We start from the raw sequence: 27,723 nt of genomic DNA on the forward strand, positions 1-27,723 counted from the left end.
TGACTGGAACCTGTTGCTCCGCAGTTCCGTGTTGTGCAATGGACGGGTGAGTTTTCCCTTCGCCTGACGCTCCCACCGCACTCACATGCATCTCCGGGCTCTTTAACCCGCACACGCGAGCGGTAACCGCCCCGCGACGCCGGCCGTTGTCGTCCCGGAGCACCGTCGGGTGTTTTTCTTCTTCTTCTTCCTCGTCGGTTTTCGGTAAAGTTTGTGTTTGTGCTCCCAGCTGGAGGCTAAGTTAGCCGAGTTAGCTGCAGAGGTTCAGCCTGAGACCGGGCCATCCTCTGCGGGCTGGCGGCGCCCCGCAGCCGGCCGGGAGAACCGCCGCCTGTGGAGAACACGCGTGTATGTATCCACAGAGGACGATTCCCACCCTTTCTGAAGGGTCCGTGTCGCGGGCCAGAGAGCTGTAGGAGGAATCTGTGAGCCGCGGACGTAACTTTCTCACGCCCACTGAGAGGCGCCTGCTGCCCGGGCAGACTTCCACCAGTAAGACCCGGACCTTATTTTTTTTTTTTTACCCATAAAGTCGTTTTGTGTCTCTACATGTGCGCCGTATTTAATAGCTGCAACAGTTTGTTTTTTTAAAATCAGAATTTGTCATTTATATCATTTGGATCAATAACTTGATCTGTGTTGTGTCTGTTTGATTTGAACGGATTTCTACTCATTTAAGAGAACATGCAGGGTTTTGTGTCGATATATTATGATGGTTGTCTTTTTGTTTAAATGGGTACACCTGAAGCGCATGGACATTAACGTTGTGGGATAATAACGTGTGCGTGTTTGTTTTGGTTTCGATGACCGGCTCTGTTGACGTCAGCGGATTCGCCGTTATGAGGGCCAGTCATATTTAAGGTGCAGCTTTATAAAGTTTTGTATGTGGAGTTATGGTGTGCTGGATCGCAAATTCATTGAAACATTTACTGCGATTTCTGCCACGTGTTTAGGTTGGGAGTTTGGTTCAGGAGAGTGAATAGAACTGTTAAAACGTGGTAATAGCTGTAATTGAGACCGTATACTGCGACTTAATTTTGTTGCGTGTTGATACTATTGGAGTAATGCTTGTGTATATGATTTCTTAATTCTGTAGTATTTTATCAATGGAAATTAAATCGAAGGGAGTTGGAAATCCACTATGTATGCATTACCATGAACCTGTCAACAGGCTTAAAATGACCTTTTTCTTTTCATACATATTTTGACTTTTAGAGCAATGGCCACTCATAATATTCAGTTTCAGTTTGAGCGAGTTCATAAATTCTGTGACATAAACTTTAAAGAATTATCATTTCCTCACCTCAAAGTGTCTTATGTGTGATTTCCGTAACACCACTAGTGTGTAGCAGCACTTAGTCAATTTTACATAAAATCTGTCCTCAATCCAGCAGCTTAAAAATCTTTTTTTTTTTTTTTTGTGTGCCATTATACCATGAGGTGATATTAGGAATAGAATAGTTACCTTAGTGAGGTAATAGTGCAGCTATGTTCGCTATAGCTCACTATACCGTCTTGTGGCAAGAAGTGGAATGTCATCCTGTATACTTACTAGTGCTGTCAATTGATTTTAAAAAAGAAACAAAAAAACCAACTAATTAATTGTACAATTTTCTGTAATTTCGATTAATGACATTATTTTTCTACTGAAGACTGAAGCTTGTAATGGATATTTATTCAGGGAAAACCACGGAATTAATGTTGACTCAACACACAGACTATTTAAATTCAAAGACTACTTTTATAATGTCCTTTTAGCTTTCGGTGAAACTGTTTAAGAAAACCCAGACTGATGTTCGGTGTTTATTAATTAATTTATGTTTATTGTTTTGCTAATCTTGGAGATGGAGTGCAGGTCCACCACTTTGAGAATTTCTAGACCCAAAAAGTTGTAAACGTTTCACATGAACAAAGTGGCAGTAAGATACTGTAATATCCTCTCTGTCAGTCAGTCAGTATACAGGAGTGCCAGGGAAAGAGAGAAAGAGGAGAAATTAATATTTTACCTGCAAGTATTTCTCCAGTTTTAGCAGTTTGGTGGCTGCTGGTCAGCCAACATGGCAACCTGCTGTTTTGCTGCAGAATTACTTCTGTGATCGTTAAATTTGGCTTTACAAAGTAAAACTAATGACTTTCACTTTCTCAATCAGCTGTCGGGTAACTTTTTAAAGTGAAACTTTATGCCTTGATATTATTCCACTTGGTATTGTGCTGCTCCTGCAGTCACGGTGCTGCATCCAGAGAAGCTGCACATGCTGTTCCGGTAAGGGAGTAAAAAAAACAACAACCTGGAAGTAAACAAAATGTTAAATTTTTAACGAATTAAATGTTTCAAATAAATTAATTCAATCAACGTGTTATTTTTGACAGCACTAATGATTACTAAACTTGAATTTGAGATATTTACGGCCTGGATGTGACTAAAATATTGGATACTGCATCGTTTAACTTTTAAAAAGTCCCAAGAGGTGCACATTTTGTATATATATGTTACATCATGGTGGATTAGAAACTTGTACACATCCGGTAACTTGCTGGAGGTGCTTATGGAGTCAGAAGCTACTGTTGATGGTTTGCGCCATTCAGCATTAGCAGCAGCTAATCCTCTGTGAACAAGTTATTAATGCTGGCTGACATGAAATGAACACTGCGGATGCAGATGCAGCTACTATGACTACAAACTAGTGGAAGTTTTTATGTGGTGACTCAGACCGTGACCTTGGGAGTGTCTTGACTTGGTCAATAAACCCGGGACCTTGAAAACCAGTAAAACCTTAGAGAGTGACTGCTAGAGAGATCAGTCCATTCACATGGTAAACAAGTCCATGTTGAGTCACGCTTAATCCCTCATTCAGTCTTTGCCAAGCATGAGGGTCACACAGACAGTTTGACATATTCTGTGACACTTTTTTTTGCCTCTATGAAGTGTAACTGGATATAATCAGACACTTAATCCAAAGTGTTTTTACTCTAAAAAACATTTTCTTCATCACTTATCTTGTTCTCATAAAATAAAAATGCACATCGTGCATTATTTTAGGTTGATTTTGGGTTTTTTAGAATTAAAGGTTTGACTAAAACGCTCATCAAATCCCTAAACCTGTAGAAGTGAGTCTGTGGAAACACGTGATTTGGAGCGCTTCAACATTTTTCAGATAACAGCCGTACGACTCGCGTAGAGGAAAAACTGGCCGGTCAAGCTACGGCTGACTGTAAACCAGCAGGAAGAATACTGACCCTCCGGGCATGAATGAGTTCTGACGAAGCATAAATATCCACTCCTGCGTAAAGCTCGGAAGTCCTACCGACTGCGAATGCAACACACAGGTCAATGACAGACAGGATGAATGGATGATGAAGAACTGAGATAAGATCAGCAGAGGTTTTGAATAGGTGCAGGACAAACTGGTTACTGACATTTCCTCTATCCTCCTTCATGTCACCATCCAGACCCCAGCCAGCTTCTGTGACTCTCTCGCAACATCCCAGCTTCAGTGACTTCAGTTTAACCTGTGACCTCAACACATCAAAAGCTTTTTTTTTTTTTTGAAGTTTTCAGAACTCAAGATAAGCTGGAAAGCAGTGATTTTTGCATCTTAAACTAGTTGACTGGGACTCTTTCTGAAGCTTTAAGTGCAGAGCGGCTCCTGAAGCGGTGGTATCTGTAAGACGATGCAACAGGTTTGAGCTTAAACTCTTCTGTAGTCTGAGCGAAGCATTGGGTGTTCTGATCATGTTGCTTCTTGTAAAAAACCAATCCCTGCAGTTAGACAAACATTTGTTGCCTCATTATTTTTTCTGATGACTTCATAAACACTTGACTATCAATAAAAGATCACAACTGTGCTGGCTAATGATTGAATGATGCTATTAAATTAAATCTTCCATTCATGTTGCCTCATTAAACACACCAGTTGTTGACTTTTAGGACTCTGCAATGATACTTTCGGTTTGGATTTTAGCTTTAGGCTCGGCGTACACACCACTATCCTCCTGGAGCGAAGAACCAGCTGAGATTCTCTCCGTTGGACACCCATATTTATAAAGAACAGAATTTTTCTGTGAATAGAAATGTATTAATGGTGTATGCAGATGATTAATGGTGCAGTATCTTAATTTCGTATAGACTCAACACTATAATAGAAAAAAATCTTGACGTGGTAATTCATTGCCTTGTGATCAACTTTTCCAATGAAGACGTTCATAGACTTTTCACACGAGTCATCTGAAGCTTCTTTCCACACATTTGTACAGATTTTCCATTTTGTTTTCTTGGCTCCTTTTGTTGATCGCACATGAGCGATACTGCACAACACTGCCCTCACGGGTCATCGGTGGTATTACTGCATTTGCGACATGTCCGTAAACTCCCTGAAAATATATCACATTACACACGTGATGAACACAGAAGATGGACTGAAGCCTCCATCTATAACCATCTACATATTTAGCATCAAACATATTTGGGCCTTAAGTCCTCAAATGTATTTATCTTTGTTTGGCTAGTCAAGCAACTCCCACATCAAATGTAGACTGATGCCATATGGGCTACTAGATGTCATTGTATGGCAGTAACACAGGGAAATCTCCATTAATATTCAGTAAAAAGCAACAGTTTTGCGAGTCTGAGGAACTTGTGGCCATGACTGGAACAGCGGTACAGTTTGGACGTGTGTTATAAATGCATCACAACACATTTTTCAAAAAATTATATTCATGATATACATTACATGTAATCTGAAAGATGCCAAATAAAAGTAACTGATAATTTGAAAATACTTGCATTGCAGATATTGGACCTTTCAAACAAATATTTTTAGGAAGCTTTAATAATTTTTGAGTGAGTTAACTGGCATGTAATTAGCTTTCCTGTCGCCACGTTTGTCTTGACCCAAACCAGCTGCTGTGTTTTATTGGTTTCCTGCAGTCACAGCATGTGTGGGTGTCGTCGTGTCTGTTGGTGTTTCTGCACCGTTAACATGGTTGCAGTTGCTTTTAACATTTGAGCCATCCTCAGTTTGCTGTAAGTTTTAGACCAGTTTTCTCATCCTGTGGATTTTTTTTATTTTTTTTTTTTTACACTGTTCCTTTAAAACGGAATCCTGGAGGATGTCCTCACTACTTGATTCAAGCATATTCTCCCATTTTCTTTGTGTCTCCTCATCACCTCTTCATCTTTCCTCCTTTATTTCCCAGTTTTTCACCATGCTCCTACTAACACCCTTTCTTTTCTTCACAGTGTCCACCACGATATAACAGTTGGTACTAAGGTAGGCCCTCCTCCTCCTCCTCTTCTTCCTCCTGCTGCTCTGTGTGCAGTGCTGCTGTGTCATCTTTTCGGTGTCTAATTTGCCCTCTGGGACCTGTTAGTTGTGTTTCTCTCGTCGATTTTTAAAGATTTCTCAGTCACTCGAGCTCTTGCTGCATTTTACCTTTTTGATTCACATTCCAAAAAAAGTCAAAGGATAAGCCGTTTATCCGAGTACGACACGTTGAACTGGTTTTTAAAGGAGAAAGCTACTGCTTTCCCTCGAGCCTACAACAATTGATTCCTGGTGAAAGTATCTGATGCTTTACCCACTGGGATTAACAAAGTGGCATCTGCTCAAGATGTAGAATTGAAACTAAACATTGCCGTTTCCCCCTAATGGCTGGAAGCAGTATGCGCCACAAGGAAAAGTGGCCGGTTCAATAACTATAGGTTCTGCTTAATTTATTCTAGAAACAATAATAAAATGAAGATGTGGTGGTGTTGTTGATGGTAGGTCCCCTGTAATTAGCTCAGAAGTGTGTCTGGGTAGGCCTTTTCTCCTCGTCACCGTATTAGTGAAGCTTTTATCTAAAGTACTTGGTACACTGAATTACCGAAGCACTTTATGCTCGATATTTGAATTGAATGTGCCAGTGCAAAGCGGTTGAGTATCAGAGTTACTGTTTGATGCATCAAATCAACCTACCTCTGTTCTGACTTGCCTTGAATGGCTTTGTTAATTTTCTACTGTAGGCAGTGTGTAGGGTCTATTCAGTCCCTTCACCTCAGGGAGTTTTGCATCTGGGTTGTATGTGCTGCAAAGTAGTTAACAGCCATAACGCTAGGGGCATAGAACAATGAAAGTCCTTGGTAGTGTCTATTTGCCTGTTGGCGCATTTGCAGTCCGTATGAGCTATTTGGCACAATGATGGTCAGTGACGCTGTAAATTTGAGCTTTTCAGTACAAGTTGGCAGGCTGCAACGGCGAGCTACAGGCTAGCTTCCTTCACGGTGTCGTCCATATTATTGTAATTGTCTTAAGCGTTGTGGACGGCGCTGCAACCATGATCTTTGGCCCTGACCCATGTCTGGTCACTCTTGAATTTAACCGGGCCTTTCCAGTAAAGTGCACATTCACTAAAAAATAATCTGGATCACATGTGGAGATTCTAAGATGCCCCATGACGTAGTAGAGCGAACCAATCACAGCCGTCGTCGTCTACGTACTACCGCTTTCATTCCGCACTGCGCCCAACTCGTAGATGGATGTTGTTGGACATGCGCATATACAGAGATTCTGTGGAGGTGGTTCAGTGATGCGTAGCCTTTGTGTATACTTCGAGCCATGCCACTGATCATTCAAGCCCAATTCATACTCTGTACACAAACGACAAAAAAAATTCAATGTACTGTACGTTTCTATCTCATTGATGTTGTATTGGAGACATATTAACTTATTGTATCTGATGGAAAATGTTGGGACATTAATATAGTCCATTGTTTGGGACAACATCAGACAGTAGCAGCTACTTTCAACACTAAATTTGAAATTCCTTAATCCGCATTTACCCATTCTATTTCTGTAATGCAGTGGGCAGCCACATTATGGCTTGATGGGGGTCAAAGGTCGTACTTGGAGACCCACACCGGTTACCTGCCAAGTCCTGATCCCAAGTTTTTCTACAACCTCTAGGCCGCCACTGCCCTCTTAACAGTGGAAACTCCTCACATCACCAAACATCCTGGTTGTGATGCCACATTGTGGACAAGTTGTGTTGCGTTTGGTTGGTGGGTTTGTGTTACCGGTGGCAAACGCTGACCTCCACCTCCCACACCGCGGCTGCTTTCAAGTCAAACAGGAGCTTCTGAAGTCAGAGTGGCTGTGATCTGAGAGCAGGAGGCAAACATGGAGGTGTCTTGTTACCTTCCAGTGCCTCGAGGGAGTCATGTGAAACCTCGTTGACCTCTCATGGCGGTCCCTGTTTCAAAGGGACGCTCCGAACCTAGAGACGGTTTCAGATGGTCAGCTAAGCTACTCGCTGCTTAAGCAGAAGGAAAGACTTCAGAGCATTTTAATTTTGGGGATAAAATGAAGAGTTTGAACAGAGACATGTGTTAAGGAATATGTTCTAACGGTATAAAACCTAAAGCAATTCACTCAAACTCTTTCTTTTAACCAGATTTTCTGCATTGGTCATTTGCAATTATTTTCCTGACCAATGAATGTTTTAATGTGCATGTAGGAGGATTTGAATGAGAGAAACCAACATATGACTTTGTCAATGTTGTATAATTTCGGAATGTGCAGTCTGTTTCTTCAAAACCTGCTATTATTCTGAAAGGTCTCATTTGGTTTAACCAATCTTCCACAAAAAAAGAAATACCTGGACCCTTCTTCACAGTTTGGGTCTGTTTTAAATATCATCTTTGACACACACAAGCCTTTAATTATCACTGAGGATTAAAAGAACAGATTCAGATTTACCACACTAAAGCAGTCTGGATAATTGAAAATCTTTTAATATTTTAATTGGCTCATGACTGCAGATCTTCAAAATGACAAACAAAAAATAAAGTAAATCAGAGCTGCAGATAATCATGTTGTAATAAATCCATCATGAGCTGCTAGACTACCTTTGGCAACAATGTTATAATGAAATTAGTGAAGGTTACCAAAGACTCAGACTGTTACTTCAGATGGACTAGTGAGTGATTTAGCTATGAGACTGACCCGCACTGGGCTGACAGCATGTTGCATCAATACTATAGTGATACAGGTATGTTTGTTAAGATGGGTCATATTGAGGAAAAACAACACAAGGAACGTTTCTAACTAGCTATTTGCTTTTTATCTCTTATAGTAAAGTAATGGCACTCATGATTCTTGGAAACCAACACAACGTGGTTTAACCAGTGAAGTTCTGCAGATGACTTTGAGTCCTTGATGGATCCTTTTGGTTTGAAGCATTACTTTCATTCACCTCATGAGGGGTTTGCAGCCTGGATGAGTTCTGCTTCGGTCTCCGTGTTTAGAGCCAGTCGGTCATCTTGTTTGAACCAGATGTCGGTGTGCTCGCTGGCTCTTTGTCCTCAGGCCGTTTGTCAGCAGCTGGCATGCAGCACCCAGCGATGGAGGCAGAGATAAGAGCAGCGTGATGAGGGCTAGCGGTGAGCGGCACTCGGGTTTCTGCTGGTTTTATTATTCATGTGAAGATGGTAAGAAGACCTGAGCTGCTTTGTCCCCGTTGACGAGAACACAGACGTGTGCTCGAGTTCCTCTGAGAGGAAAGTCTGCAGGAGACCGTCGGCAATGACCGACCTCTTCATCGCCCTCTATCTGCATATGAGCGACCAGCAGCTATTCACGAGCGATGGCTTCATTATCATGTATGTAGTCTTATTTTATGTGTGATAGTATGCTAGCTGGCATACAACCTACCAATGTTGAACTCGTTTTTAGAAAATTTGTAAATGAATCGAATGCAGTCAATGTTTCTGTAGCTGAATTTTCAAGGTGTTTTTATCGTGACGCGTCTGAAGGAAACGCTGCAACCTTACTGGTTTCCTTTTCCATCAACCGGTCAGCTGTAACGCAAACATGCAGCTGAAGTGTGGATTGTTTTGATGCCTGTGCTAAGTGACTCTCGGCCTGTTTGTCCACATCTGTTTCTCATAGAGCTCCAGGAATTCACCCTCGGCCCCCTGCAGGGGGGGGAGGGGGCGAGGGGCTGCTGGAGTGAAACTGAGGACGGAGCTGTGACTCGCTTGTGTGATTTTCCCACTGTAATGGTGCTCTTCACTTGTCAACACATCTATTTTTAATTTTTTTTCATTTTGACTGTGTAAAGTTTGAGGGAAAACACGTTGTGTAACTTCATGCAGTTACAGGTGGCGTGTTCGCACCTGCAACCAGCGCCACGTAACTCCACAATGTTCACTTTGTGGTTTTCAGAACATTCTAAAGTGAGAGGAGCTGATGGCAGTGTAACTCTTTTCCACTGCTTAAAAATCAAACAAAAATCAATCGTGGATCAAAAGAATGTTTGGGCATCAAGGTGTTATTTCAGTCATTGAAACACAATATTAGTCTTTGGAGAAGCAGAAACGGTAACGTGATCATCCAAAAAAAGTGGGTATTGTTTGATATTCGATGTCCAATATTAAGCTCCAGGTATTGCGCAGATTTCTGCTTAATCGCAAAAGAGACCACAAATTAAAAAGCTGGTCAAACATCAGGTCTACACAATGTGAACGCTGACTTGACGGCTACAGCTGGATGTCCTTTAGCTGTTGAATGACCTTTTAAACTGCTGCAGCTTCTTTACTTTGGATGGAGGCGAGGATGATGCACTATGGAGGAGGATGCCAGAAACTGTTTATAAGACCATAATAACGGGTAAACATTTGAGAAATTTGAACAAATGGCCTCTTAAAGTGTGCTTCGCTATTCAGGTGTTTCTTTGTCCAAAAAGTCTAATGAAAAACTGAACTTAACAGATTTTAGTCCAAATATTAAAGTCTAAGAGAAACTTAACTCATACTTTTGACTTTTTTCAATAAAAATTGCGTCATTGCTCAACTTGTATTTTTGCACAATTTACACTTGCATATTTTGCGATGAGTTTGACTGTAGTCACACAGGTGCTCAGATCACATCGGAGCACAACATGTCTCCCATGTTTCACAATTGCTTTTTTAATTTTTTTTTAACCTCTGAAATGTTTATTTTGCATTAAAGATTTCATTACATTGTCCATGAAATGAGACACTTAACATAATTGAAAAATGTCTCTTGTTTCTTATTTAAAAAGAAATTTTTCTTGTCAAACTATAAACCTTGCCTTTTTCAAAGTGAAGTTGATCTGCACAAAAAAAAACCCTGATACACAATCAAAGTCCTTACAGCCTCTCTGCAGTCTGCTTTTAAAAAGAGTTCTTGCAATGGCTTCACGCCAGGTTTTCATTCGCCCTTTCCTCGTGTGGATCTTTTACCTGCAGCAAGGCCAGCTCGGTAACAAATCCCACCTGTGAGTCGCTCCTGGAGAGAGGAGTCAAACCTGAAGTCGGAGGAAAAAGAGACCAACAGAAGGCCTTTCGACTGTAACAACTCAACACAAAAACATGTTGGAGCAACTGCTGACAGCCAAATTCTTATTTTTGCTTGGATATCAAAGTGCGAATACACGACTGTAGACCGGATTACTTGACAGTCTCTGACTATGTTTATACGACGAGTGTAACCGGAAAAGTTTCAGTGCATTTGAGCGGTACGTTTTAAACGACACTGGTGCTCGGATCCACTGCATCGGTGACTTTAATGCCGTCTCCCAAGGTGAAACCTTTTCTTTCGGGCACTCTGTTCTCCCCTCAGACAGCTGGAGGCTACAGCGCGCGGTTCCTGCACATGTGCACAACTGCTGTGGTTCTTCTGCTCATGCACGAGTAACGAGCATTGCGGCCTCTGTAGTGGCCTGACTCGCAGTCCATATTCTAGTTTTATGGTCCTTATTTAATTGAGATTCAGCCCTAATAGCATCCAGTTCCATTAACGTTTAATGTATTGTGATTTTATTACAAAAACAAGCAACAGCGCCCTCCCATGACACGGTCAAGGTATTATCACATGGATCGATGTCATGTACACGGGGCCTCAGGTTTAGAATTGATTTGGTGCCTCTTCAGTGAGCAGATCTCAAATCGGCTGCTTTTGTTTCTGACTTTTTTTTCATGTGTAGATGAAATCCTTTAGTTTTTTGCTCCTCACTGACCGTCGGCATTTTGTGTTCTTCTGTTTCAGAGAGGATCAGACGAGCTTTTCTCCAGCGTCTCAAACGTCCCGTATATCATGAGCACTGCAGGTCAGACCTCTGCACATGCTGACATCCTGGGGGGTCAGTCAGTTTAAGTATCCTGGGAACAAACTGTGACCTGTGTGTGTGCTGTACTTGTTGAGTAAAGTCAAAACATTAATTATGTACTTCAGGTTATTTTGCATGCAGGAAAATGGAAACCAGTAACGACATTCACACAGCTGGCCTGCAGTGTGCTTTAAATACTGACACAGGACTCTGAGGTGTGAATAAATGCTGCAAAGTAAGAATGCTTTGAGAAGTGTTAAGAGTTTCTCAAACCAAAACTACTTAAGTGCTGGAGATGCAGTTTCAAAGGAACTCTAGAGGGTGATGGTTCCAATCGTAGATTTGCTGTGGACGTAAAAGGTGTATTACTGAGCTGCTTCTGGCTTTAATTTTACATCGGAAGGCAACAAGCTTTGAGATTTAAGCGTTCACAGCTGCTCTTGAGGTATGAGGAAGTGCAAAAACATAAGATGGACTGAAAGCAGCGTCAAAGTGAGGAGCAACCAGAGAAATGAATAACAAACACACAATATATACGAAGAACTTGAATGCCAAACAAACATCAATTCAAAATGGCCACATGAAGCTGGGAAAATTACACTGCAATACTATAGAGCAAAATAACTTTCCTAAAGATGCACCGTGTCCACACAAAGACAAAAATACAGAAGACGGGATGGACAAAGAGGCATCAGGGGTTTACAATGTTACTATGAGCGGCGGCTTTAGTTTTCAGCAGAAAGTGATGGAGCTCAAAGTGAAGTGTTCACAGCTGCTCCACAGATATCAGGAGCAGAAAACAGGGTTTTTCAAGAGGAACATGGTTCTTATGATGATAAATTTAATTGTATGGCACTTTCAAAAACTTTTGCATTAAAACCACAATATAATTTACGACAAAATAGAGAGCATACCAACAATAGAGATGAGAATATAAACTAAAAACATGAGAACATCAGTTTGTAAAAGCCGAGCAATTATGAGTTAAGACGAGACTTGAAACGGGATATATATGGTACTACTGGTTGCAACTATAAAGGTAATAGATCAGTGCAGAATACAGTGGAGAGTCAAATGTCTGGTTTCAGCTGTAGCTACCACGTAAACAGAAATTGCAGTAGTGCTTCAAATAAAGCAAGAAGTAAATAACAGGATCGAGAGGCTAAAGGAGTTTGCGTCAATGTCCGCTGAAGCTTAGATTAATAAGTCTCCTGTAAACAGGTGAGATGAATCAGAGTGTGGCGAGGAGGCTGCTGAGGGTGTTTTGGAGGTTTTATTCACCCACAAAGATTTTTACACTTCTTTATTAGACAAAGTGTTGTCGAGGAACGGCGTCATCTACCCACATCTGGTTCCAGTTCAAGCTCCTTGACTATTTCCTTTTACCTTTCCCAGTAGACTAGAAGAAAAACACAGCACCTGTTTGAAATGATGGCAAAAACGCACTTTCTCTCATGCACATGGTTCAACAAACACACAGAACAGAAGTTCCTCCAGTAGCTCTTTTTCTGTTCCTGATATCTGTAGAACAGCAGTGAAGTTGAACAAATTTTAGAACGTGTGAACTAAAATACAAGGTATTCATTATCATAAATTTAGGTTATGCAATTAGTTTTAAAGTAATGTAATACTTCAGATATTGCCAAGTTCTGAAGCCCATTTGTCTCGGTTTTTCAGCCAATGGCAATGACAGTAAAAAGTTCAAAGGTGACATCAGAGGTCCCAGCGTGCCGTCCAGAGTCCTCCACATCCGCAAGCTTCCCAACGACATCTCTGAGGCCGAGGTCATCAGCCTTGGCCTGCCCTTCGGCGACGTCACCAACCTGCTGATGCTCAAAGCCAAGAACCAGGTATCGGCTCGACCTCCGAGCAGCGGTGTAATGACTCTGTCGTTCAGACGCTGATCATTCACTTAAATCCAGATATCCTGTCTGTCATCCCCTCTCCATCCCATCTCTCCCTCTGGTCCTTGTCTGGCCTCAGGCCTTCTTGGAGATGAACTCGGAGGAAGTGGCTCAGAACATGGTGGGTTATTACTCCACAGTGATGCCCATCATCAGACATCAGCCAGTGTTTGTACAGTTCTCCAACCACAAAGAGCTCAAGACCGACAACTCCCCCAACCAGGAGGTACCTCAGACAAGCATGCACTCTCACTGTGTCAGTATCTTATGTGTAGTGAACGATGTTCACTCCCCTTTCCCATCGCCCTCAGAGGGCCCAGGCAGCTCTTCGGGCACTCACCTCGTCTCACGTGGACACGACTGTGGTGGCGCCGAGCTCGGTTCTTCGGGTGGTGGTGGACAACCTGGCGTACCCCGTCACTTTGGATGCCCTCTGCCAGGTAACACAAATACAGAAATGACACACTCGACACACATTCGTTACCACATGGAAAAAGAAATGTGATTAATTGTTGCATCTCAGTCATGCTAAGCCTTGTAATTATTGTTGGAAAGTGGTGTTGGGGCTGTGCATCTTCAGTAAAAGCAAATCAAACTTTATATATATATATATATATATATATATATATATATATATATATATAGCACTTTTAGTACAAAAAAATGCAGGACAAAGTGCTTTTAAAGGGTAAAAGCAGTGACACCCACCCACCCCCTTCCATTGCACGTGCATATTAAAGATGAAGAGATAAAAATTCTACAATGGGTAAAAAAGATATTTGTTAAAAGCCTCAAAAGGGAATCTTGAGCCTGCTTTCAAAAACAACGTCCTCGGGCAGGCTGTTCTATAATCGAGGTGTGTTGTGCTGGAAAGCAGCCTCATCTGAGGTTTTTGTGTAAATGGTGGGAATGATTTAAAAAGCCGGTAGCGGAGGACCTGAGAGTTCACAGTGGTTCATAAGATAAAAGTAAATCTGAAGGCGCAAGACCATTAAGACTTTTAAAAGCCATTAAAAGAACCTTAAAGTTGATCCAAAGAGACATAGGAAGCCAATGCAATGTCTTTGACACTGTTATTTGATCCTGCTTTATCTTTTATCTCTCCTCCCCAGTCATTATTTTATTGTTGCATCATGTTATCAGTTCTGCAGTGTCATGTTATTGGCCCTGATGTGTGTTTATCATGATGCGGAGTCTTCAAAGTATAACTCTGATGCTTATTGCTGCAGGGGGTTTGTTTATGTTCTTGCTGAGTCGTGATATTCCTAATTTATATTTGCGTTTGTTTGTGCTTCGTCGTGCATTCACTCTTTTTGAGTGATCTTATGTCTCGACTGCAGTCCTCATCAGATGAAACAACGTCTGTCAAGTCATGACAATAGTAATCCTGTATTTTATCTTTGGATTTCGATGTGGTTATACAAATTCCACATAAAATTTTGCATGTTACTGCCGAGTCACTATTGATGGGCCTGTTGCTTAGTCATGTTTCTAATCTTCCTGCAGCTTCTCTACGCGATGACATTTTTAGGATAACTCAGAAAAATGTTGCATATTTGTGTTTGCATGTTGCTTTTAGTTCATGACCAGCACGGCAACACAAAGTTGCACTGCGTCGTAATTCTGCTGATTATATTGGTTTGTTTATGTCCTATTAATAACCGATCGCGTCAGACCAAGTCTGGGTTATTGACTGAATCGGCATGCCGCGTGATGTCATTTCCTGCTCAGATCTTCTCTAAGTTCGGCACCGTGCTGAGGATCATCGTCTTCACGAAGAACAGCCAGTTCCAGGCTCTGCTGCAGTATCCAGATGGCGCTTCGGCTCAGGCAGCCAAACTGGTGAGTCGACGCGCCACCCATCAGCCGTACCACAATATGTCATACCGTGTAGGTAATGTTCTTAACACTGATCTGTACAATATTGCAATGATCTTTTCAGTTAATTATTCTCATTCACCTTATGACTTTAAAAAGTAAAGTACAAAAACAGTAATAGACACTTTAAGTACTTGTGTCTTGCGTGTTGCTATTTGAGCCAATAAGGACGAAATGTCCTCGTGTGTATTTTGAATGACAATAAAAGATCTATTCTAAATACAAATGAAACCAGTCAAAAATGTAAACACCGCCAATTTACAAGACATTCAGAAATGGTTTAGGATACATCAAAAATAATGTCAAAATTTGATTAAAAGCAAAAAACTAGACTGGGTTTACTTGTTGCACAAAGTCTCCCACTCACTACTACCAGGTTCCATGATGGAGCACTTTGTTCTCTGTATTGTCCAGCGGTCGTAATGGAATGGCTCCAGGAGGCTTCCGTCTCCACCCCAGGCCAACAATAACTCTGCTGCTGCTGTGTTTCAGTCTCTGGACGGACAGAACATCTACAACAGTTGCTGCACTCTGAGGATCAGCTTCTCCAAACTCGCCAGCCTCAACGTCAAATACAACAACGAGAAGAGCCGAGACTTCACCAGGCCAGACCTGCCCTCCGGAGACAGCCAGCCGGCCATGGAGCACCCGGCCATGGCTGCCTTCAGTAAGAAACCCCGACTCGGCACCAACGAGCCGAGAAGAGAATGTGACGAATAGATCACGTGTGTGTGTGTAGGTTTTAACAGCTGGACTGATTTAAAAGAATTAAACAAACTGAAGTGAAACTTATAGGTGTCTGAATGTGTTATGATTTTACAAAACAAACCAAATTTAATTATGTTTTTTGTGTGTTTTCTCACTTTGCAGCGCCGGGTATTATATCCGCTTCCCCGTACGCAGGAGCCACTCATGCTTTCCCACCAACCTTCACAATCCAGCATGCATGTGAGTCTCACCTGGTAAACCTCAGTCCGAGTCACAGTCTCAAATATTACAATATTTAACTGGACTTGACATGGTACGGTTGCTTGTTGCAATCGTATAAGATTTACCTCAAACTATTCGTTTGGTTATAACAATGAGATCTTTTTATATTGAAATACTTTAAGGCTCATTAAAGCCAACAGGTGTATAACCTGAGGTGTTTTTTGTCCCCTCAAACTCTTCAGTGCATTGTGTTCAACATTTAGTTTTTACTAGGTGATGTGCATTTTATTTTACTAAATAAATCATCTCTAATTTAAAGTTCTGAAAGATTCATCAGTTTCCAACAAACAGAGCTGGCTGCTGGCTGGGATCCCACCAACCAGGAGTCTGCAGTTTGTCTCTTCCCATAAAACAAAATTCCACGTGTAGTTTTGCTAAACGGGCATTCATGAAGACACTTTAGAAATAATTTGGCCTTTTTTGTCTTTTGTAGCCATTTAAAGCAGTTTTTTTTTAGTTTTTTTTTATTTACACTTTCAACTGATTCAGCTATTTTGGTTGTTTTAACAGTTTTAGCTCCATTCTTGACGGTTTCAAACATTTTGGCCTTTTTTTTTTTTTTTTTTTTTTTAATTCTCGCCAATCCTTCTAACATTTTTCTTTAAGCATTTTGAAGCTTCCTTTTTAAATAGCAATTTAAGCATGTTTACCCTTTTGCCCAGGAGAGTCTTTTTGAAAAGACGGGTATGCAAATAAAACCTATTAAAAGATAATGGGATAAATTGTTCCAAATATAATTTTCAGAGAACCAATACACAGGAACTAAAGATCCACATGTGGCTTTAGAGCTGCAGGTCTAGACGGAGCACAGAAGGAATAAGCCGATTGTAAATGCGTTGGCATTGAGTTTACCTGGTGTGTCCTTCAGTTTCTGGACTCTTGCTTACTGCTCTCACCCCTCTCAGTATCGTCCCCCTACCCAGGCCTGGCGGTCCCTGCTCTGCCCGGAACCCTGGCCTCCCTCTCCCTCCCCGGGGCCACCAGGCTGGGATTCCCTCCCATTCCTACTGGACACTGCGTCCTGCTGGTCACCAACCTCAACCCCGAGGTGAGCGAGCACCCACAGCTTCTCCTTCTCATCTCTTGTAATCTGTGATTGTCTCCTCACGATCAAACCTGCACGGTTTAGCTGGCATGTTATTACTTTTTTTTTACACTCTTATAAAGCATTTAATTAGCAGCTGAAATCTAATATTTACTCTCACTTTACGTCTCTTCCACCCGATGTTATTAGTCTGCGCTGATCCCTGGCGACTCTTTACTGCTACACAGTGGAACACATGGCACACGAGACAAATTCATCTTGTAATCACCTTTTTTTCTCCTCCTGTATTCAGACAAACCTTCACAGCTAGAAAAAAAAGCAGGTGTAGTTTAATAAATGGACTTTGTTGGGTACAGTAATGGTTTAATTTTTCTTTTTTAGATCACACAGTTTGACCTCCCGTTTCTCAATTTACTTTGTTCTCATGAATGTTTTTCATCTTTTGCATTTACCCTCTGACTCAATGTTGTTTTAATGCCTTCAATTTTACGTGAAAGCTCTTGCTCATAATACACATGTATACACTGCACACGCACTTGTATATACAGAACAGGCACACACACCGATCCATCCACAGTAGGGCGGGGCGATATGGTTCAAAATTCATATCTCTAAATGTTGTTTTTTCTTCTCAAAATGGTGACATACGATATAAAGTCTGTATTTACTCAGTTTTACCACAAAGACTACTTGACCCTTACTGGGTCAAAGTCACAAACTGCAAAACGGCCACTTTTATCAACCAGCAGCTGCAGAAAATAAACATGAAATATTGTAACAAAGTGGCATGCATCAATAAAAGCTGTTTGTAGGTTTAACCCAGTGGGGTCAAACTCATTTTAGTTCACATCAGTAAAATAACGGCACAAAAATGCAGATATTCACAAATCCAAACGTTTTGGTGCAAATGTTTTTTTTTTTTTTTTTTTTTTTTTTTATATAACTAAAGTACAATTTCAACACCATGCTATATTTAAACGACGTATCCTGCTGCAAAATACAGTGAAATGCCGTTTCGCATTACTGCGTGGGGATTTACTCCCATTATTAAATGCTCAACGTTGGATTGATGAAATCGTCAGTTCCTCCTCTTTCACGTCGTCGCTGTGTTTGTCAGCAAACTAGACGTTGGCGTGGCGAGCGTGCAGGTAGGGGGCGGGGCCGTCAGTGCAGCTTGCTGCAGGCAACGGGGGAAATGAATGACTTCTAAAACTGAAATTTTAAATCAAGTTGTATTTTTTTTTCACTATACCGCCCTACCCCTCCAGGTGTCTGCACACACACACCTGGACACATTCTAACACACCTTTCCACACACATCTGCATGGGCCCCCACCTGGGCACACACGCATGCTTTCACACCTGAACTCTGCATGTGCGCCTGAGTACTCCTGAACAGCAACAGACACACACACACACACACACACACACACACACACACACACCTGTGCAGTCATGTGTGAAAATGTGCTCGTTTTGACATTTACCTGCCCCTCTCCTCTCCACAAGGTAATTAACCCTCTGATTGACCCCTCACCTGTCTTTTTTTTTTTTCTTCCCTTGTTTAATTTGTTGCCATGGAAACGCCTCGGACCCTCCACCTGTCCTGCCCTCCCACCTTTACCTGTCCTGTCCCTCCGCTGCCTTCTCTGCTGTCTTTAAAGAGAGTTACGCCCCACTGCCTCTTTATTCTCTTCGGTATGTTGTCTCTAGCTTCTTATTTTAAATTATCAGTGCCAACTGGTTGTTTCTGATTTACCTACATAAGTTTTTTTTGTTTTTTTTGCTTTTCCTCTTTTTTAAGTTTCATTTTAATAATTAAAATGTGTTAAGTGTTTTTGTCCGAATTTTGCGTGCTGATTTGAGTTGATTCACAATATCTGCAGTTTGTCCCTCTGTGGTTTCAAGACGAGGTTAAACGGTGAGAAGAAATTTGAGCACTTTTATCCCCATAAAAGCAAACTTGTAAAAGTTTCAAACAATTTTCCCTTAAACTTTAAAATATTTTTTTTTTTTCAGAATTTGCATCTGCTTTTAGGTTTACTTTCTTTTTTCAGCCCTTGTTAATGGCACCAGTGTCTAGTCATATGATAAATACCGTAGAGATGTCACTAATCCAATTTTAAAATGAGACATCGTTTTTAGTTTGACTTAAGTCAAATGTTTGATTTTCAGTCCAAATGCCCCTCAAGACAAGAAAACAAAACTTTTTCCAAGATACATTTTACCTTGAAATAAGTAGGGAAGAAATCAGCAAATAGAACAAGTAAAAATTGGCTTGGTAAGAGTTCTTGTGTCCTGTTAGTTTTAAGATCTCAATTATTTAAGGTATTTTCAAGCTTGGTGTCTTAGATCATCTTGATTTTTTTTTTTGTTTTTGTTTTTTTCTGGCTTATTCTATCATGTAAATGGCACCTCAGCTTGAAAAATGTATGAAATGGAAAGTCTTTTTCTTCTAAAATAAAACTCAAAACAATATAATTCCAAGATTGTTTGAGTTAACAAGATAAGATGCATTGTCTTTAAAAAAAAAAAAAAAAAAAAGTCCTATTTGGTGGAAATATTACTTGGTAGATGAATTTCTTAAATCAAAATGAGACCTTTTGATCAAAAACCAGACTAATAAACTTGAATTTGAGTTTTTGCAGTGCAGAAGAAAAAGCAATGAATTAAACTTGAGATAAAACCTTTGTTCCAAGTTACGCATTTTAACTCATTAGCCGTTTTTTTTTTATTTTTTTTTTATTCAGTTTGTTCTGCTGCCCCACAGTGGCCAAATACATGTCTTCAAACTATAGAAAGTGTATTTTTGTAGTTTTGGTAAAACAACCTAAAGTTGGGTAAACTTGACACTTTTAACACAAAGTTTAGTGTTTAGTGAACTTCATTTGAGAATTGCTGTGCTGAAGTGTAAACACAAGGTGTTCTGCTGCAGATGCGCAAGTGATAACTTCCCCAAGAATTATCCCTGCAAACTCTAGAAATACAAACTGCTTCTGACTTGTTTAAAAAAAAAAAAATAATAATTTAATAAAACCTGCTATTGAGACATGACATTTGCCAAATTTGTCTTTAGAGGCCAATGAGTTGCACAATTTTCTAGATTGGTATTAAGATGGCTTAAGAGGCGCGTGAAAGACGTATTATTGTAAAAAGTGTGGCGCGCCTACACTCCAAAAATCTACTTTTATTTTGTGGATAATTTGGGGAAACCACTGCGTTCAGACGCCAACAAACGATCCGTGTCTCCTGAAATATGAATGCGATGAGCCGCCGCTCGTGCTTTGAGCCACGACGAACTGCATTGATTGTGATTTCCATCTAGTCTGTTTTTGAGTTTGCATGCCGGGTTCCTTTCAGTTTGCATGTCCTCAGTGCTGAATCAGCTGCTCTTGGTTTTCTTAGTCAACTCCCATAATTCATAGCTCCTACATGGTGTAATCTGCCATTTTTTATTTTTGTTTAATTTCCTCTGACCCTTACCCTTAATTTCCTCACTTGTATTTCCTGTGCGTAACCACCAAGGAGCTCCTGCCTTCCAAATTAAATGCACCAATTGGTTAGTGCCCTCCCTCCACCTGCAGGTTTTTACCTCCAGCACTACGGTGGAGAGGAGCCCGTCAAAGTGTTTCTCGGTTAAATCTCCTCCTCATTCATTTGACCAATAAGACCAAGGGTCAGTGGCTTGGCAGGCTGCTGTCAGTCCAGTGTCATACACAGCCGTAGGGTTTAGTGGGTGTAGATTAATGTTTGGATGAGTTTGTTTTTGTGTGATTTGTTGCAAAGTGTTTTGTTTTTTGTTTTTTTTTCCCCCCCCTCACTGTGATGGTGTGAAGGCGTTTACGGTGACGTGATGAGAGTGAAGATCCTGTTCAACAAGAAGGAAAACGCTCTGGTTCAGATGTCGGACCGCACACAGGCACAGCTAGGTAACGCTGTGCTCGCCTCTCAGAAACTCTCTAAATATCTCAAACGTCACAAGTCCGGGAAGTGACGCGGTTTTATGTGCGTCCAAATAGTGACCCGCCTGGTCGTTGTCCTTGAATTTGTCCTGTCGGCTGCTTATCACTGCAAAGCACAGCGAGCAACAATTCAGAGTTAACGCTGCTCTTTTTATATAGTTTGACCACCTAACATTAGTTTGTGTGTGTGTGTGTATATATATATATATATATATATATATGTATGTATAAAACCAGTTAAATGAGTGAAACGTTAATTATGAGCATTCAGTTTATCCCTTTAACTACCGACACCATCAGTAAAGATTTTGTGATAAATTAAAAACGATTAAGTTGATGTCTTTTAGAACGTTTTGTCTTGTTTTTCTTTATATGAAATGAGTTTGTGCAGTTTAATTTGTTGCTTTGGTTAATGACTCCATTGATTTTTGTGCTTCTGACTTTCACCGCCACTACATAATTGTGGAGGACCGTCAGTAGATTTTATTTAATTTTCCTTTTAATTCAACACAACTTTTTTTGAATTACCTTTGATTAATCATACCCTTATTGCACCGGCAAATGATTAATTGCTGCTCAATCTGGTTTTTGCTACTGTACATTATTGGGACTGTCAATATTGCAATAAGCCATGTATTGTGAAGTCGCCAAGAGCAACACTAAATCTCCTTCTTTTACTCGAATGATGGACTTCCTCTCATGTTTCACAATACATGATATTCATGAACAACTTCTGGGATCTGCAGACGGTTGATAGTATTTTCAGAAGTGAACTGCTTTGAAATATTTGCTATGAAAGGTGACATTTGCCTTCATATTGTAGCCTGATTGTTTGGGCCACAAACATTGTTTTACAATTTAAATTTGTCTTAAAAGTATTTCAATTAGAAACCCTTTAAATAAAAGAAATGTGTCTTTTATTGGCATATAATTTTTAAATTCAGAATAAAGGAAGGTGGACCTGCTGTGGAAACTAATTAAAACCATTTTTGTTTGGAATGTTTCAATATTTAATATGAACTCATGGCAGCAAAATAATCCTCAGTTATAAAAACATGGTTCAGTTAAGAGAATTCTCCTTGTGTAGGTTTCCGTTTTGAAGTCTTTTGACTGAACCGACGATTGAGTTTTTATGGAAATATGAAGCATGTATTCCGACATTAAGGCTCTTCTTGTCTCCTTTGCAGCCATGAGCCACCTGAACGGTTACCGGCTGTACGGGAAGAACGTGCGCATCACACTGTCCAAACACACCAGCGTCCAGCTTCCCCGGGAAGGCCACGAGGACCAGGGCCTGACCAAAAACTACAGCAACTCCCCGCTGCACCGCTTCAAAAAGCCCGGCTCCAAAAACTACTCCAACATCTTCCCACCTTCTGCCACTTTGCACCTCTCCAACATCCCGTGAGCAACCAGCCGTCTGAACCCAGGAATGCTTTCCAGACTCGAGTAACCTGAAACGTTTCTCAAATCTCTTTGTGGTTTCAGCCCTTCTGTGGGTGAAGATGATCTGAAGATGCTGTTTTCCAGCTCAGGGGCCGGAGTTATGGCCTTCAAGTTTTTCCAGTAAGTCCATCACTTCCTGTCTTGACATTAAAAACCTTTTTGTTTTTGTTTGTCCCCCCTCCCCTTTTGTTTTTGGATCAATTTAAAATCTAGCCTCCAACCCCCATAAAGTGACCCGAAATCCCAAAGTCTCAATCGGAAACTCTAAATTGACTTTAAACCGTCCTAGATATTTTGTCCCCCGACATTTTAAAGTTCCAAAACCTTTATCCGAGCTAAATATACAGACGTTCATTACGTGCATACTTAGGTACTTTTAGGAGCTTATAGAGACAAACCAATCTTGGTAATGCCAGGAATGACCTGTGGGGGCAGTGTGGTGCAGCATGAGACCAGAGAGAAGGAACAAAAAGAACCACAGTAATAATGAGCCCTTCAAGGAAAGACTGTTCGTGTGGATGCAAACCAATCTGTGACATGTTCTCGCTCCAGGTGACTTGTGTGAAAAGTTTATAAATTGTCTTCAAGACATAAGGCAACAAATTTGAAATGCCAGCAGAGACGTTGATACCCTTTTTAGTAGGTTTAGACCAGTTTCATCGATGTTTGGATTAGAATGGGACACTGCCCTCTACTGGCTGTATAAGAACCACGACAACGTTTCAAATCCGCCTCCCTATTTACATGTAAAAAGGAAACCTCTTTGGGCCTTAAAACGCAGGAGCAGGAAAAAGAAAAAAAAAAAAAAAACTGCTCCTGAGCGCCTGATGTTGCCTCCAAAGCCTCAGTCGTCCTCAACTTCACCTTGACGGTCCTGTCCTTGACCAAAGAATCCTCCCAATGACTCTTCTTGAGCCCAAAATTTGCACCCTGGTCCTGCAGCTTTCATACTTTTCCACAGTTCTGTCCTGGCCCTGAGCTCTTCATTCTTATTTAATAAACCACGCCGCCTCACAGTTCTTCCCATAAACTGCTCATACTTGCCTCAAAGGACCTAAACAGCAGGGGACCCTCATTGGAAAATATGATGCGCTTCAAGATGAGGAGCAAAACACTTTCTTTTAAAGTCTTTGTCCAAATCCCCGTATCGTAACCCTTCCTCTGCCCGCCCTCGTCTTGGGACCACAGCACAGACCTTGTTGTTTTGTCTCTTGTGCAGGAAGGACCATAAGATGGCCCTGGTACAGATGAGCTCTGTGGAGGAGGCCATCGAGTGCCTGATGGAGTTCCATAACCACGACCTGGGGGAGAACCACCACCTGCGGGTCTCCTTCTCAAAATCCTCAATCTGAGCCTCGATCTCCACCATCCTGATCGCCCTCGCTCGGCCCGAAGGCGGACGGGATGGCGTCCACTACACTCCCATCATTCCAACATTTGTCTGCAGAAACAACCGTGAAGTTAAATTATTGCTTTTATTTTTGTTTTTAATTTAAAAAGGATTTGGGCCACTCAAAGAAAAAGTGAAGGTCAGTGTTTAATTTGAAATACACTATATTGCCAAAAGTATTTGCTCGCCTGTCTTCACATGTGTATGAACTCGAATGTCATGCCATTTTTAAACCAGAGGATTTAATACGGTTGTCCACCCTTTACAGCTATAGCAGCTTCAACTCTTTTAGGAAGGCTTTTCACAAGGTTTACGGGTATTTTGGACCATTCTTCCAGAAGGGCACTGGTGTGTTCAGACACTGATGTGGGACGAGACGGTCTGCGTCTCTGTCTCCGTTCTGATTCATCTCATCAGGTTGAGGTCAGGACTCTGTGCAGGACAGTCAAACTGGCTCCTCCATGTCTTTATGGACCTGCTTTGTGCACTGGTGAGCAGCCATGTTGGAACAGGAAGGGACCATCTCTATATTATTAAAGTCCAAAATGTCTTGGTCTGCTGAGGCTTTCAGACTTTCTTTCACTTGAACCTAAAGGTCGAGCCCGACTCCCCAAAAGCAAGCTCACACCATAACCCCACCACCTCCACCTCTACCAACCTTTACACTTGGTACGATGCAGTCAGACAAGTACCGTTCTCCTGGTGGAGGTGTAATTGTTCAGTCCAGAGAACACGTCTCCACTGTCCTAGAGTCCAGCGGCGGTGAGCTTTACACCACTGCAGCCGACGCTTTGCATTGCTCTTGGTGATGGGAGGCTTGGCTGCAGCTGCTCGGCCATGGAAACCCTCCATGAAGCTCCACACATCTGAAGCTCACATGACGTTTGGAGGTCGAGGAGCGAATGACTCGGCAGAAAGTTGACGACCTCTGTGCTCTATGCTCGTCGGCATCTGCTGAGTTTCCATGGCCTACCACTCAGTGGCCGAGGTTCTGTTGTTCCCAGTGACTTCCACTTTGTTCTAGTACTACTAACGGTTGGTTGCGAGGAACATTCACAGCTGGGCCTATTGCACGTCTTATCACCACGCTGGAATTCACTGAGCTCCTGAGGGCGACGCATTCTTTCACTAATGTTTGTAGAAATAGTCTGCGTGCCTCAGTGCTTGATTTTATACTAGAGCACCTGAATTCAATGATTTGGAGAGCTGAGCAAATACCTTTGGCAATATAGTGTAGATCAGTGAATAGACTTGCTATTCTGAGTTAAAGCCAGGATAGAGACGGTGTCCTCCACCTTCCCTCTTAGCCGCTCTTGCCTTTTGACTTCAATCCCAGGATTAAAGTCGGCCTTCAATATTTTATCAGCCGCGTCCGACTCGCACTCGGACTCCTCTTCCCATTCTCAGATTGTGAAATCGTCATCTTTTCCTGTGGCCTCCACCCGTTCTGCTTTACACCCGGCGGCGCTGATCCTTAAGTGCAGCAGGTTTCTGCTCGGACCACCAGACGACCGACCTGTGCCTTAATCCTGGAGTCACGATGACCTCAAAGACGCCTCAGTGAATTGGTGGAGCAGGTTTACAGATCGAAAGGTTTACTGTGTTTCAGATATATTCTATTGGTGTTTGTTTTGTTTTTTGTTGTTTTTTGAGTCCTTTTCTTCTCGTGTTTCGAACTGCTGGTTACTGTGGCGTCAAACATGTGAACTCAATGTTTTGCTGGGTCTTTTGTCCTGAATGCTTTTTTTTTTTTTCTTCTTCTTCTTTGATTCCTTTTCCACGTCTTTATTTCCACGTATGCAATCAAGATTTAATCAGATATTGTAGCAACATTTTAATCATTCCTAGTAGTTCTGTTTGTTTGTTTGAACGTCGGTGAGCTCGGCTGCCTTTTTACAATCCAAACATTTTTCCTTTTTTGCTGTTTTCTTTTTTCCCCGTCGGGCTCTCTAGTCCTGCTCGTCTCTGTTGCCTCTTTGATGAGTTTAATTTATGAGTTTGTGATCCACTACAGCTAAAACCAAAAATGGCCTTCTAGATGTAAACAAACCCACCACCAGCCTCAGGTTTCTGGTTTTAAATCATTAAAAAAAAAAACAAAAAAAAAAAAAAACTGTGACCTGGTTTTGATTTTTCCTTTGGGAATCCTCTTTTTTTTTTTTTTTTTTTCCGTCCCCACCACAACAGCAGAAGTCACTTGGAGTCGCACGTCTGGCGTTAATTCCTCCGTTATCTCCTCGGGAACCAGGAGACGCTGTTTGGGTTTTATTGATTTGAATGATTTACACATTCCAGACTCGACCTCAAACATTCGGACTGAACCTTTCCTCTCGGCGATCCGCTGCCAGTCTCACGGCTGCCGTGCTTTTGAGTTCTTTCTAGTCATTGGATTCCTTTTCTGGAAATCACCTTGAGAATGCAGTTAGACTTACAAATTGTTTATGGACTGATGACACGAGCATTAGGTGGCTTTTTTATTTAATTTTTTTTTTTGCCCTATGCAATTTTAGTCCATCTGATGCTTTAGTACCGATGAAACGTGGATGTGAGCTTTTGTACATTAGCTTTGGTATATTTAAATACTGATTTTTAAACAGAATTTGTATTCATCGGGTTCAGAAACGTAAGACAAAGTTATTTTCTAAAGCTTTTTCCTGTAACGCTGATCTCTAAACTCTCTTGAAACGATCTGAAATGGATCAAAAAGGAAAAAATAGAATTTCCCCCTAAAAGTTATTGCAGGCAAAGTGAGAAAGTTCCAATGTGGACAAACTGGAAAGGTGAAGGGAGGAAAAAAGCTCATGTGAAACATGATGGTAGATAAATATCGTCAGGATACAGTCGACGAACCGTATCCTTGTTAAAGTGAAAAATAACCCGACTTAACCAACCTTGCGTGTTGAGCCAACCACCCAACGAACGTCAGGATTTCCTCACAGGTGGAACTGAATTATTTTGATAATATTGACCTTTTTAGATGCAATATTTTCTCAGTTACTCAGCCTAACAAAAATGTACAGACGAGCGAGTTTTCACGCAGGAGGAAACTTAAAATCCTCCAAAGGAAACTGGCAAAGACAAACCTGCATGGTTCCCTTCAAATCTCATAATTGATACAAGTCAGAGGTTGGAAGAGGTTGGCTTTAACTCCTAATGGAGTCATTCAGGGAGGTTTTCCTCTTCCTCCTCCTCAGAGTTTGATCTGGTTTATATAGAAGCCAAAATGGGCAAACCTTCAGACTTTCTGCTGCTCTGGTTGGAGGGTTGACGATGGAAAAGAGACAAACAAACGGATCATGACTCCAAAGCCGTTTCCCTGAATGCATCACACACACCTGGAGACCGGGTGGAGGCTGAGGGGCAGCGTTCGGCCGGACGGCGTTTTCTCCGGGTGACTGGTGTGTGTGTGTGTGTGTGTGTTTTCCATTTGATGGAAGTGTGTGAGCGGTTCTGAGCCTCACGTCGAATGTGTTGCAAAGAAAAAAATTCAAAACCGAATAAATGACTTTTTAACTAAAACTGATCTGTCGTTCTTCACCCATGTGAGATCAAGTTACATATTACTTTTATTGTGACTATAGTTTACTGGTTACGCTAAGTAGTTACTTTGCTAGTTGGTAAAGTAACTTTGTTGGGTAGAGATTAATTATACTTCGTACTTATTGTGTATATTGAATTGTTACAAGATGCCTGTATTGAAGTTACTTTGAGAAAATTGCCAAAATGAGTGATAATTAGTAAATTACTTGGTTTCAGAAAGTACTGGTTATTTGATTAGTTACTGCTGACGAAGCTATAAATTACCTGCGAATATAATTTGAGTCACTATCAATTAGTTGTCTCATCAGAAGTAAATGTTGGTTCAGGAGTTGTTTCAGATAAATATGAACTTGGAAGACTAACGAGTAATGATTGGTTACTGATTACATCCTTAAAAAGTACTGGTCTGACTTCACTATTTACTCAACATTAAATCAACTGTAGTGGCTTCCTGATTAA

The 27,723-nt window shown here is 41.3% G+C and overlaps 1 protein-coding gene across 10 annotated transcripts; it reads left to right on the top strand.

Moving 5' to 3' along the window:
* Positions 1-25,811, top strand: LOC308115886 (polypyrimidine tract-binding protein 1-like). Of its 10 annotated transcripts, none has more exons than XM_080473719.1 (15): positions 1-46; positions 5,240-5,270; positions 11,049-11,109; positions 12,787-12,959; positions 13,093-13,239; positions 13,325-13,453; positions 14,745-14,855; positions 15,384-15,558; positions 15,762-15,839; positions 16,787-16,929; positions 18,591-18,624; positions 20,763-20,855; positions 22,076-22,292; positions 22,377-22,454; positions 23,554-25,811. In XM_080473719.1, exons 1-15 carry the CDS (start codon positions 39-41, stop codon positions 23,684-23,686), a joined length of 1,611 nt encoding a protein of 536 aa, XP_080329845.1. In that variant the 5' UTR covers positions 1-38; the 3' UTR covers positions 23,687-25,811. The 10 variants fall into 10 exon arrangements, with proteins under 10 accessions (XP_080329845.1, XP_080329852.1, XP_080329846.1 ...); XM_080473720.1 differs by having other exon boundaries at positions 23-492; positions 11,049-11,142; XM_080473717.1 differs by having other exon boundaries at positions 27-46; positions 11,049-11,142.
* Positions 25,812-27,723: the final 1,912 nt, after the last annotated feature.

This window comes from Lipophrys pholis, assembly GCF_963383615.2.
Source record: "Lipophrys pholis genome assembly, chromosome: 10".
Classification (NCBI taxonomy): Eukaryota; Metazoa; Chordata; class Actinopteri; order Blenniiformes; family Blenniidae; genus Lipophrys; species Lipophrys pholis.

What these genes read in the sequence shown, in the direction of transcription:
- LOC308115886 (XM_080473717.1), top strand. An exon ending in TGCTCAAAGCCAAGAACCAG is followed by an intron (nt 12,960 to 13,092) that starts GTATCGGCTCGA and finishes GTCTGGCCTCAG; the next exon opens with GCCTTCTTGGAGATGAACTC. An exon ending in CCGCACACAGGCACAGCTAG is followed by an intron (nt 20,856 to 22,075) that starts GTAACGCTGTGC and finishes TCTCCTTTGCAG; the next exon opens with CCATGAGCCACCTGAACGGT.